General features: G+C 45.1%; 1 protein-coding gene across 1 annotated transcript; it reads left to right on the top strand.

Annotated features, from left to right (window-relative positions):
* Positions 1-7992: 7992 nt before the first annotated feature.
* Positions 7993-9988, top strand: Cycs (cytochrome c, somatic). Its single transcript, XM_050155467.1, has 3 exons — positions 7993-8152; positions 8984-9160; positions 9266-9988. Exons 2-3 carry the CDS (start codon positions 8992-8994, stop codon positions 9412-9414), a joined length of 318 nt encoding a protein of 105 aa, XP_050011424.1. The 5' UTR covers positions 7993-8152; positions 8984-8991; the 3' UTR covers positions 9415-9988.
* Positions 9989-12972: the final 2984 nt, after the last annotated feature.

The following is a 12972-nucleotide window of genomic DNA, read 5'->3' as shown; positions in this document are numbered from 1 at the left end:
TGTAGATGCAACTGTCCACACATTGGCACCATTTATAACATGAGGGCCTACTTGTTGGGGTTTCTTTCCTGCCCAGTTCCCACAGCTGTTTAGGTCCCAAAGACATCACACAGAGCGTCTGCATTAGTTATAAACTGATTGGCCAATAGCGCAGGTTTTGTATTAGCTCTTATAACTTATATTAACCCATTATTCTAGTATATGTTAGCCACATGGCTCAGTACCTTTTTCAGCGGAGTAGGTCACATCCTGCTTCTTCTGTGTCTGGATAGGACTTCGGGAAGAGCTTCCTTCTTCCCAGAATACTCCTGTTCTCACTGCCCTGCCTCTGCTTCCTGTCTGGTTGTCCTGCCTATACTTCCTGTCTGGCTCCTGGCCAATCAGCATTTATTTAAAACATAATTGACAGAATACAGAATTGTCCCACACAACACAGGCATATAACACACACATTTTTTTAAATGCTTTTGGGCTGACAGATGACCTAGCAAGTAGAGGCACTTACATGCAGGCCTGGTGATAATGGCATTCATAAACCTACACTTAGGTTCCTCTGTGTAACAGCCCTAGCTGTTTTGGAACTCACTCTGTAGATCAGATTGGCCTCAAACTCACAGAGATCAGCCTGCCTCTGGCTCCCGAGTGCTGGGATTAAAGGCACACGCTGCCACCACCTGTTGTTTAAGTACCTTTTAAAAAGTCACTGGGATGTCCAAGGTGATGGGCAATACAGTGACTGTATTAAAGTAATTTGGTCCTTTTCTTGTCTAGTCATAGAACATAGCATGGGACTGAACTTGTAATAACTGATGCTGAAAGACCCAACTCCAGAAGAAAGGAACCCAAAAGTTTAACCTCTTTTCTTTTTACCATTGTGTGACACACACAAATGTGGCATAGTGTACATATGGAAGTCAGAAGACAACTTCCGTCATAAGGGTCCTGGAGACTGAACTCCAGTTATCAGACTTTGCAGCAAGCTCCTTTACACACAAAGCCATCTCATAGGCCCAGGAACTTGAAGTTTTGTTGTTTTTTAACTTTCTTTTTATTTACTCTTTGTGTCTTTCACATCATGCCTCTCGATCCCATTCATTTCCTGTCCCTCTGTATCTGCTCTCTGCCCTTGCAGCCCTCCCCCCAAATAAAATTGAAGAAACAAAGAAAAAAGGGGACAAGGTGGGAGGGTGGAAATCTCATCATGGAAGCTGTAGTATGACGCAGTGAGTCATGCAGTAAACCCTATTATCCAAATATCTTTTCTTGCAATTGTTCATTGCAAACTCACTGGTCTGGTTTGAGGCCTTCGGCTTCTGCTACACTATCAATGTGGGGCCTCACTGGAGCTCCTCTTGGTTATCCTGTCTGCTCAGCAACTACTCCACAGTGCAAGACAAGTGAGGAGAACAGAATTTCTGTTCTGGCTGAGGACTGGGTACTGTCCCGAAAATGGGAAATACATTATACCCAGGAGGGTCCTAGGACACGGATCTTCAAGGGATTTTATTGAAGGAAGTACAGATGAGAGCTGTTCACAGATTGGGCAGAGTTAAGAGAACTTCCAGGGGTTAGTAGGGCTCCAAAGAATTTGAAACAGCAAGAAGCTTTAACCCAGCCTTTAAGGAAGTTTCCAGTGCCTCCCAATGGCCTAACCCAAGCAAAAGCTAGGGAGCAAAGGGCAGCAGGAGTAAGGGAATCCCAAGAGATCACCAGGTTAAGGCAGAGAAAGGTAGGGAGTGGGTCGTCATAAGAAGTGCTGAGAGCGCTGAATTGGTTACTTCTCTAGGTCGTCTAGATGACTGGCTGCAGCTTTACACCAGCTCTGGCTGCCTCACCTTCCAAGTTTCTACTAAGAAAGACTTCCCTTGAATCCATGAGCCTCCTCTGCTCGCTTCAGGAAGCCTGAAGCTTCCTCGCCACTCACTACTCATAAACCCGAAGAGTTATGACTTACAGGGGATTAGGCCTGGCTTAAGAGAATTGCTCTAGATCACTAACTGCCTCCCTGTCAGGGAGAAGGTGTTTCACTTCCTTGTTTGCTGGAGCAGGGCTGTTAGCTTCTTTCCTTCAGTAATGTTCCTTTTCCATTCTCAGCCAGGAAGCCTGACTGCTGGGCTGTCTTCGCTGCCATCATGCTTTGCTGAGTTTGATCATTTCTGAACTTTAATTTTAAGGGAAGAGATTGGTTCTCTGCTTTTCATTTGAACACTCTAAGCCCACTGTGGAGTGATTAACTGGTCTGGAAAGCAGAAAGATAGGGGAACTGTAAGTGCGGTGGTGAGAACACACACTTGGGCCATTTTGTATGCATGCATTTCCTGACTCTCTCAAATAACTATAATAGTAACATCAAATCATCTATTTCAGATCACCCTAACAAATATATACTAACAAAGACTGATATATTGTGAGACTACTAAAATGTACCGTACAGACAGGAAACGAGCTGTATTAGTCAGGGTTCTCTAGGGTCACAGAACTTAGGGGATGAATGTGTGTGTGTGTGTGTGTAATATATATAATGAATTTATTGGACTGACTTACAGGTTGCAGTTCAACAAACACTAGCTATGAAGAGAAAGTCCAAGTTCCACTAGGCTGGGTGTTTCAGCTGATCTTAGTATATCCCCAAGAAGCAGGAATCCCCAAGAAGTAGGCTCTGATGCTAGTGCAGGAATGGATGTGCTGACAAGGTGAGGGCAAGCAGGGCAAGGAGGGCAAGAAGGAACACATCCTCTTCCTTCTTCCCCTGTCCTTCCAGCAGGAAATGTGACCCAGATTTAAAATGTGCCTTCCTCAAGGTTTGATTAAAGGTGTATGTCATCCAGTCTCAAGATCTGGAGCAAAGGCATACTGTCTTCTTGTTCTTGTCTCAAGGTCCAAATCACAAGTGTGCTTTCGAGTTCTAGATCATAGTTCACTCCAGACATAGCCAAGTTGACAACCAAGAATAGCCATCACATGAGCACACGCCTTAAAAAATAAAACAAAACAAGCAAGTAAACGGAAACTAGCATCTTTAGATTTGTTCCATAACAGGGTTGCCACAAACCTGGAATCTGAAAGGAAGAAGAAACAGGATGTACAAAGAGGGGAGAGAAAAAGCAAAGCGTAATAAAATGAGGAACACTTGCACAGGTGTGAGAGGATTTCACAGGATTGTCCACATGGCTGCGGATGAGGAGAAATTCTGTGACAGGCCACCTGAAGACTGGAAAAACCAGAGAAGTGAGTAGCAAGGCTAACTCCAAACCCAGAGAGCCCCCAACCAGGGAATCTAATAGCACAATTCTGCCTGAGAACTCAGGGTTAATGGGGAAAGTTACAAAGGCCAGAGAACCTAGAATTCTTTGTCCATAGCTAAGAAAGGCGCTCTGGCTCTTGGGAGAAAGCAGGAGTGCCCGTCTCTGCTTTTTTGTTTCTTCTGGACCCTCGACTGTCTCATGTGCCCATCCATTTTGGATGAGACTCTGTCCTGCTCTGTTCACTGACTGAAATGCCTGTCTCTTGGAGATACTTTACTGGCATACCTAGAAATAGGGCTGGCCACCTGGATATTACAGAATCCAGTCAAACGGACAAAGTTATCCATTTCAACAGGTTATGAAATTTCAGGTTTGCTAAATGAAGGAGTTCTATCCTCGGATGTTAGCCAGTGGCATAACATGCCTATACTGATACCATCAAAGATATACTAACCAAACATAACTAACTCTATGTGTTGTGTTTTACAATAAAAGGAGGAAATTAAACTACAGTGAATCTAAGTAGCAAAACCTTGTATCTATCTGATGAAGGGTCCAGGAATATAGGAATATATACTTATTAGCCTAAACAGATGGGAACAGACAGACATCAACTGTCAGCAAATAGGTATTAGCTTTTAACAATGGTTTCTTTGCTTACAGCCAGCAGCTCTGTCTATGAGCAAAGGTTAGCTTTTTTACAATGGCTCCCTGCAGCTATTGGTCAGTTTTTTTACAGTAAACCCCTACCCCTTACAGCCGACAACTGCTGTGGACCAAGGTTAGCTTTTAATAAGTTTTTTCTACGTGACTTTCAGCTACAGGCACCAGGCCATGTCAAGAAAGCGGAGGGTTTTGTAAGCACCACTAGTTGTTTCAGTAATGCTGCAGGCCTGGAACCTTGTAAGCGGAAATTGTAAAATGCAATATGTCTCTAAGCTTAACAAAATGGTAAAAATGCCTTTGTCCATGTCCAATGCTTACTTCTTACTTTTAAAAGGGGCCCCAAACGAGCCCCCAATGTCACAGTTTCAGAAGCCTGAGTTCTGGTTGTGGTCCCAGCTAGCTGGTAAGCTTTTTGTGCCCCTTGGTGATTTTTGGAATAAAGTTTGCTTCTGGTTTCATAGACTTCGGTAGTCTGTCCCCATTATTTGCACACCCCCAGACCCAACATCTGACATTCTTCTTATTCTACTCCCTGGCTTGCCTTCAGAGTTACAGTAGCTGACATTTTGTTATTACTTTGTATATCACACACATGCACACACACACCAGCTTCTGGTGAGAGCCTTGAGACAAACAGCATATGGTGGGAAGCACCAGAAAGAAGTCACATGGCAAAGGAGGAAGCGAGAGGGACCAGGTTTGCTCCTTCATAATAACTGGCTTTCTCAGGAGCAAATCCACTCGGGAGCGAACTAATGCATCCCTCACAACTAGCACCCAGACGTCTCCTCCTGGAGAACTGTTAATTCCAAAAATCGTGAGAAAAGGCCAAGACCACGGCTGTCTGAATTAAAGCAAGTTTGGGGTTCCCTAGGCTAGCCAGCCAGCTGTCTCCCCCTAAGTTGGGTTTTCTGTTTTGTTTTGTTTTTTTGAGACAGGGTTTCTATGTGAAACAGTCCTGGCTGTCCTGGAATTCGCTGAGACCAGGTTGTCCTCGAACTCACAATGATCCACCTGCCTCCTGAGTACTGGAATTAAAGGCGTGTACCACAACCATCTGGCAAGTTGGGGGGGGGAGGGCAAGAGCAGCCCCCACTGGCCTCTCCAAGTTCCTTTAAAAAAAAAAAAGATTTATTATTTATTATGCATATAGTGTTCTGCCTGCATGTTTCCCTGCAGGCCAGAAGAGGGCGCCAGATCACATCACAGATGTTTATGAGCCACCATAAGGTTTAACTCTGGACCTCTGGAAGAGCAGCCAGCGCTCTTAATCGCTGGGGAGAGATAAGATGTTCATAAAAGGTGAGGGGTTTGACAGTTATCTATTGTTAAAATGATACAATAAAAGGGGAGGAACAAAGGCTAAGATATACCAAAGGAAGAATTCACATCAAGTGAATGCGGGGTGTGAAGGGGGTTACAGCAGTTAATATCAGACCAGGAATTTAAGAGATTACAAACAGAAGCCTTAATTAGCAGGGACTTGGCAGAGGACATAGGATTTATCTCTTGGCTAGGAACAGACAGGAACTGTTTTGACCATAAACAGAAGACTTAACCTGCAAGGTATATTCTTGGTTTCAGTTTCCTGTTAACCTGTGTGGGATATTTTTGGTTTCTCTTTTACAGGACTAAGGTGCAAGGAATCTGATGAAGAAGTGTTCCTTCCATCAGGCCCTTCCAAGTAAAGGTCCTGCCCCCCTCCAATACTGCCACCTGTGGAGCAAGCTTCAAGTACATGAACCTTTGAATAAGAAACTATATCAAAATCGTGTCCAAATCCTAAGTAGAGAGCTACTTGTTTAACTGGTTGCTAAGGAATAATAAGATGTTTTGCGCCCCCCCCCCATTTTCCTCAGAAACAAATGATTCCAACCATAGCAAATACCCCAGAAGACAAACCCTATCTTTTAAATGTTTACATTTACATTGGATGAATTTAGAGCTTCTGAGAGATTAATTCACATTCCAAGGATCAGGGCAGGAGCTCAGGCCCTTTAGTTTTTCTTAAAATGTATGTGCCCACACATGGACAATAAATAAAGTTAAAGAACAAAGCTAACACTCACGCACTCGTTCAGCCACGTGACTGCTTACATGGTGATATTTGTTGGGGATTGTGGACCCAGACCCTGAATTTCCTGTAAACAACTTGTTAGGCTTGCAGCTTCTCTGAGCAAACAACTTGTTTTCCTGTGTTTGCAACTGCTCTGAGCAAAACAGCTTGTTTTCCTGTGTTTGTAGCTGCTCTGGGCATGAGACCCTCAGGAGTTCCTGATGGCAGGGGAGTGGTTTCTGGTGGGTTTGGCTGGGGCGTGGCTAGCAGTTAAGGGTCCACATATAAGCGGCTCTGGTACACAATAAAGGGGCACTCTTGTTTCAAGGATGACTCCTGTCTCTGTTTGTGGGTCTTTGTGTGTTTAAAATCTCCAGGCCCTAGCCTGCTCACAAATGGTCCCGTAGTGCACTTACAGGTGCAGTACTCAGCAATAGATGGAAAACTCAAAACCGACTCATTTTTGGAGAATTTTGTCTCCCAATTCTTTGGGCACTTTTTACCTTATTGTTCTTTTATTTATATGTTATAGCTTCCAATTCTGTGGGTTTTTTTATTTTCTCTACCTACGGATTCTACACCTGTGGGTCAAAAACACCAGCAGATCAGATCACGACATACTATGTAGCTGAACTTCCAATACTCTCAGGAATATTGAGTGACTTTGGAATTTCTGCCATTTGTCCCTAAATGACATTATATAGCACTGTATTTGGCATGCTATAATCTAGACACGATGTAAATGTTGGGAAGACTATGTAGATCGTTTGCAAATACTACACCACTTCATGAGAGGGACTTGAGCACCCATGGGATTCTGTACGGGTGCTGGGGACTGTTCTGGAGCCAACTGCCCCAAGGGGTACCTAAGAATAACTGTACTCATACAGATGTCTTCCCCTGGAGCAGATCATAGGACCAGTGGCTTGAAAGGGATCTACAGCGATTCAGACCAGCCTCCTAACATCTAGTGTTACTCTGACGATGGAAGGAAATATGGTAGAATGTAAATAAACTTCACCAAAGTTTGCAGGTTTACTCTTGATACCAGGAAAAGGGTCTGCCGAGCACCAGGTATCTTTAAACACTTGACAGAATAAGTCAAGGCTAGACAGAACTTAAGAAAAAGACCGCCATGGGTCAGAATTTGGACTGTGAACTTGGGAGATAAGAGTAATTAAAAAGGACTGGGCCAAGGAGGCGCACACCTTTAATCCCAGCTGATCTCTGAGTTCAAGGTCAGCCTGGTCTACTCAGCTAGTTCCAGGAAGACAGTTTGGGCAGTTACAGTGAAACCCTGTCTCAAAAAACTAGAAAAAAAAAAAAGTAACAAAGAAAACTTCCAATAGTAGAATTTAGGGTGTCAGGCAGGGAATTCGTTTCGAAGCATACTGGAAAAGCGTGCTAACAAAACTTCCATTCCAATATGGTCACAAGGGATGCAAGACCAGCAGATCCCAAGAATCAGATCAAATCGTGTTTCTTCTTAAAGCTTGCCTGCACACCCTCCTTGTTTTTCTACAAATACTAGGGGAAGGGAACAGGGACTCCAGGCGACGACCCTGCCTGCCACAAGGACCGCACCTTCCCCAGCTTTGGGGCGCTGTGTCCCAAGCAGAGCCGGAAGGTCACCAGCAGGAGCCGGAAGGTCACCAGCAGGCATCCTCTAGGGGCGGAGCAGTCGCCTCAGCCACGGAGTCTTGTCTAAGGCGGCAGTCGTGGCACTCCCCGTGGGCGGCGGCCGAAAGAGTGCAGAGCCAAGTGTCACCTGAGCACGCGGCGCCCTGGATCCCAAGGGAGTCGCCGCCCTGCCTCCCCACGCCCCACGCAAGCCCCAGACCCCGAGGGTGACGTCACCCGCGTCCACGCCTTACGTCCAGGGCTTGTCGTAAGTGCGGGGCAAACGAGGCCTTTAGAGGAAGGGCGCCCTCTGGGCACACCCTAACCTGCTGGCCCGCCTGCGCGCGCACCTCGCCGGAGAGGTCCCGACGCTGAGGCCAATGAGGCGCGGCTACGCCACGTCGTAGCACCCGACGTTGCCGTACGTCGGGCCGCGGGCGGGCAGAGCAAGTGCGGTTGCACCGACACCGGTACATAGGCGCGGGCCGGCGTGTCCTTGGGCTAGAGAGCGGGACGTCCGTCTTCGGGTCGCAGCAGCGTTGGTGGTGCTGATCACCCGGGAGCGGTGAGCGCGGGACGGGGACGCGGAGCGGGAAGGGCGCGAGGAGGCCGGCGCGGGCCTGAAATAGTGGCGCAAGGCAGGGCTGGAGGCGGCGTGGGCGCGGGGCCGGGGCCTGGAGTGCTGGAGATCTCTCGCCCACCGCCCTTCCAGAGGCTGCTGCTCCGCAGGAACTGGCCGGTTCATTTTCCTGATCGGGCATCCGGAAGACTGTGTTCTCCTTGAATCCGGCTTGAATGGGTGACCTCGTGGTCACCCCCGCGATCTTAAGACGCGAAAGGGAGAAGGTTCCTACCCCAGCCCTCTCTTGCTTTCCAGTGCCAGACTAATGCAAGAGAGTAATTTAACCTCCAAATGAGAGCCGCTGAAAGCACGTAGGACACCACCCCCCCACACACACACAGCCCTATAGCTGTGTTTTGTCTTATTTTTGGAGGTGTCTTTAATTGGCAGCTCAGACAGCAATTACGCACCCTGAAACGTTAGAATCGCAGAGGTTTTGGTTTAATGCAGTTGTAATCCAATTTTATTGTGACTTTTTGACCTTTCCTTCTTCTGAAACACAGATTTGAGTTGGTTTTCCACTTCCCTTACTTGAGCACAAACCTGTCATGAACATAGACTTGCCTTAAGTGTGTGTGTGTGGGAGGGGGTGTCTCCTAATTAGTGTGCTTCTTATTGGGGAGTATTCCAGCTGAGTGAGGTAGCATCCGGCCAGGTGTTGTAGGACAGAGACTAGCTGTGGGTTGCTAGTTAGGTGATTTGAATGGTCATCGGGATCCATTGTATGTGTTTCTTGAGCAAGTTATTTGAACTGTTGGGTCTTTGAATTTTTAGAATTAAAAATGGGTGACGTTGAGAAAGGCAAGAAGATTTTTGTTCAGAAGTGTGCCCAGTGCCACACTGTGGAAAAGGGAGGCAAGCATAAGACTGGACCAAACCTCCACGGTCTGTTTGGGAGGAAGACAGGTCAGGCGGCTGGATTCTCGTACACAGATGCCAACAAGAACAAAGGTAAGTGGGGACTGTGGTTATACCCCACAGGCTGCATGGGTGTAACCAGTGGTAGACATAGCAGGAGTATGAACCGCTTTAACCACTGCATCCCTTTCTGTTTAGGCATCACCTGGGGAGAGGACACCCTGATGGAGTATTTGGAGAATCCCAAAAAGTACATCCCTGGAACAAAAATGATCTTCGCTGGAATTAAGAAGAAGGGAGAGAGGGCGGACCTAATAGCTTATCTTAAAAAGGCTACTAAGGAGTAATTCCACTGCCTTATTTATTACAAAACACATGTCTCATGATTTTTAATGTGTACCGTAATTTAATCCATACCCCAAAATTCAGATCATGAACGGCTAACAGTGTTTTGTTGGACAGTCCTGATTAAGGAAAACTGACTTGTAGAAAAGTGGATGTGATCTTTATTAAAAGTAACGATTCCAGTTGCATAAACACTGTCACTGCTCTCCCTTTCTCAAGATAAGATTGGACTTAATTATTAAAGTTCCACTTTCCACAAAGATGGGGGTGTCACCTCAAACCTACTAAATGGTTTTATAATTAAATTTATATAATTGGACATATGAATATGTTTAAACACTGGGGAAATTCTGTCACCATCTCAGAAATGAGAGGACTCATCTGTGGTAAAGTTTGTACTCCTGCTGTTACAGGCCATGGCCAAAGGTCAGGAGGCAACTGTCTATTCTTGACTCGATGGTCTTATTTTATTAGACTTCCCTAGGTCAAAGGATGCTGCCTTTTACCTTTTACCATTGAAAGGCATTACTGTGGTCTATGTATAATATATCAAATAAAGAGTATTTAGCAATGTTATAGTTGATCTATTATGTTAAAATGCCTTCAGAAACCAGCAACTTAGACCTTTTTAATTCTTATCTAAGACTAAATTGCAATTCAGAATTGTCCTTAAACACCCTTTCAGAAACAACAGAACTGGAACTTCTATACATGTGTGATTGCTGGTGGTATTCTTTGCCAACTTTTAACGGAAGGATTAAAAGAAGTTTGCAACAGTAAGAAGGTGATTAACTACAGGTCATGGGTCTTTTGATTCTGCTTTGTTTTGACTGGTGACAAGGTTTTAGTTTAACTTTCCCTAATGTAAAGTGTCTAGTGAAGGTGCTCCATGCTGTGACCTTGACCTCTGGGACAACTTTGGAGCAACACTTCACCCTTGGTTCTTTGGCCAGAATATCACGTGTGAAGAGGAATAGTTAAGCACTCACTGAGTGAGTGGTCCTACATTGTATAGAAAATGGTAGGGAAACAGGGTGATAGCGGAGTCTTTTGACTGGGAAAGGAACTCATCAATGACTTCAAAAGTGTGGAGAAGATTAAGAAGCTCTCTAAAGTCTGACAGACCACTTTGTGACATTCATACAAGAAATTGAAAGCAGTCTAGCTGGGTGGTGGTGGCGCAAACCTTTAATTCCAGAGGTAGGTGGATCTCAGTGAGTTCAAGGTCAGCTTGGTCTACAAAGTGAGTTCCAGGACAGAGAAACCCTGTCTCAAAAAAAACAAAAAAAGAAAAGGAAAAAAAAAACTGGAAACAAAAGTGGAGTTTTGGGGTTGTTTTGTTTTTTAAGACAGTTTCTCTGTAGCTTTGGAGCCTGTCTTGGAACTTGCTTTGTAGACCAGACTGGCCTTGAACTAACAGATCCATCTGCCTGTCTTCTAAGTGCTGGGATTGAAGATATGCCACCATCGTCCAGCTAAATGTGTAGCCCAGGCTGCAAATTCAGAGTTTTAGGCTGATTGATAGCTGGGTTTTTTGTTTGTTTTATGTGTATGGATGTTTTGTCTGCACACTACATATGCAGTGCCCCTGGGGACCAGATGAGGGTGTCGGGTCCCCTGGGACTGCTGTTACAGAGGGGATCTGCAGTGTGGGTGCTAGGAATCCAAGCTGGGTCCTCTGGAAGACAGTCATTTCCAGCCCTGATAAGCTTCTAAATCCTTCAAAGGTTGAGCCTTTGTAACACAGGCAACTTTTGAAGGATGCTTTTTAACCAGTGCAAAGAAAGCCCTGAAGTTAATTCATTTTCTGCATCCTAGGAATGAGCAATTAAGATGACTAAACATTTCGCTTAATACTTTATAAAAATGGGGCCTTCATTATAAATTCAAAGGACCTCATGATTGGTAAGAATTTTAGAGATGTTTTGCAGTCCAACTGACATTTTACAGATGAAGTTAACTGAGCCAGGCTTGAGTAGTTGAAGAACAACATGGATGAAACCAGACCCAGGAACTATGGTCCTTGGCTATAGGTCAGTTTTAGTCAAAGTCCCTATTCTGAGCCGGGGTGTGGTGGCCTAGCCTTTAATCCCAGTACTCAGGAGGCAGAGGCAGGTGGATATCTGAGTTCAAGGCCAGCCTGGTCCACAGAACTTCAGGACAGGTTCCCTGTCTCAAAACCCTGTTTTCTGGGCTGAGCAGATGGCTCAGGTAAAAGGCTCCTACCTGCCTTCTTCAAGACTGATGGCGTGAATTCAGTCCTGAGGATCCATGTGACTGAAGGAGAGAACTGATCATATTGCCCTCTGACCTCCATACTTGTCTGGCATGCACAATAAGATTCTCAGACTATAAAGAACTTTTCATTTCCTGTTTGCTAGAAATCCACACTGGGCTCATATTTAATAGGTGCTTGTATAACACATCGAGTTAGTATTTTTAACATTTCATTTTAAATAGGTCTACAGCTTGAGTAGTAAACTTGGAGGAAGAACTATCAAACAAGGTCATTGTGTTTTTGGAGGTGTATTGTAGATAATGCTGGCCTGGGGACTAAAACTAGAGTAGGCCCAACCCAACCTCACCCCAAATAGAAGGTGAACCCTCTAAAACAGTCACTTGTTCCTTTGTGTATTGTCTAGGGCTGGTTTCGTGTTAACGTTAGGACTTGGTAGTGACAGTTGGGTGTGGTGAGACATGGAGGATTTTTGAGTTCTATGCCAGCCTGAGGTACACAGTGATGCCCGGTCACGAATGTAATAACAATTGCATAAAGGAAAAATTGTGTCCCCAAAACTTTAATTCTTCTATGTGATGCTTTAAGAATGTTTCAACAGGCCTGGGCTGTAGCTCAATTGATAAGAATATTTAGCACATGTGACGCCCTGGTTTTGATACCTAGCATTCCAGGCATGGTGGTGCCTTCTTGTGATCCCAGTGCTTGGGAAGTGAGGATGGGAAGACCAGAAATTCAAGGTTATCCTTGGCTGCATAGTGAGTTTGAGGTCAGACTGGACTACAGAAGGCCTTGTCTGAAAAATGCAAACAGGAAGTAAGTCTCACTTGTTCAGAGCTCTGCAGCAAAGCAGGGTTGTGTTGCTCATGGACTCACAGAGCTTAAAGGTCACTTAGATGAATTACCTGCTCGCTATCATACAGCTGACCCCTGCACTTTCCAGGGTGACGTATAAACTTCATATGAACCGAGTTATCTCTCATTTTAAAGATTTATTAGCTGAATATAATTCACACTTTTGATTGCAGCAGTGAGAGCAGAGAGATCCTGGACAACCAGAGCTATACAGGAAAAACCCTGTCCCCAAATAATAGTAAAGATGTATTTGTTTTATGTGTATGGCTGTTTGACTGCATCTGTGTGTGAGAACCATGTGTGTGCCTGGTGCCCACAGAGACTACTAGAAGTGGGTCTCAGATCTGGAATGGGTTACAGATGGAGCCTTGATCCTCTAAGATCAGCAAATATTCTTAACTACTTGGTTTGTTTAATAGAAACTGGGTTTACTCCAGGCCTATGCTTCTGTAACCCTCACAAATGGAGC

This window comes from Alexandromys fortis, unplaced genomic scaffold, assembly GCF_014885135.2.
Source record: "Alexandromys fortis isolate MF-2015 unplaced genomic scaffold, M_Fortis_MF-2015_v1.1 scaffold_93, whole genome shotgun sequence".
In the NCBI taxonomy this organism is placed as follows: domain Eukaryota; kingdom Metazoa; phylum Chordata; class Mammalia; order Rodentia; family Cricetidae; genus Alexandromys; species Alexandromys fortis.
Note: the sequence above shows the minus strand (reverse complement) of the source record. Positions and strands in the feature narration are given on the sequence as shown.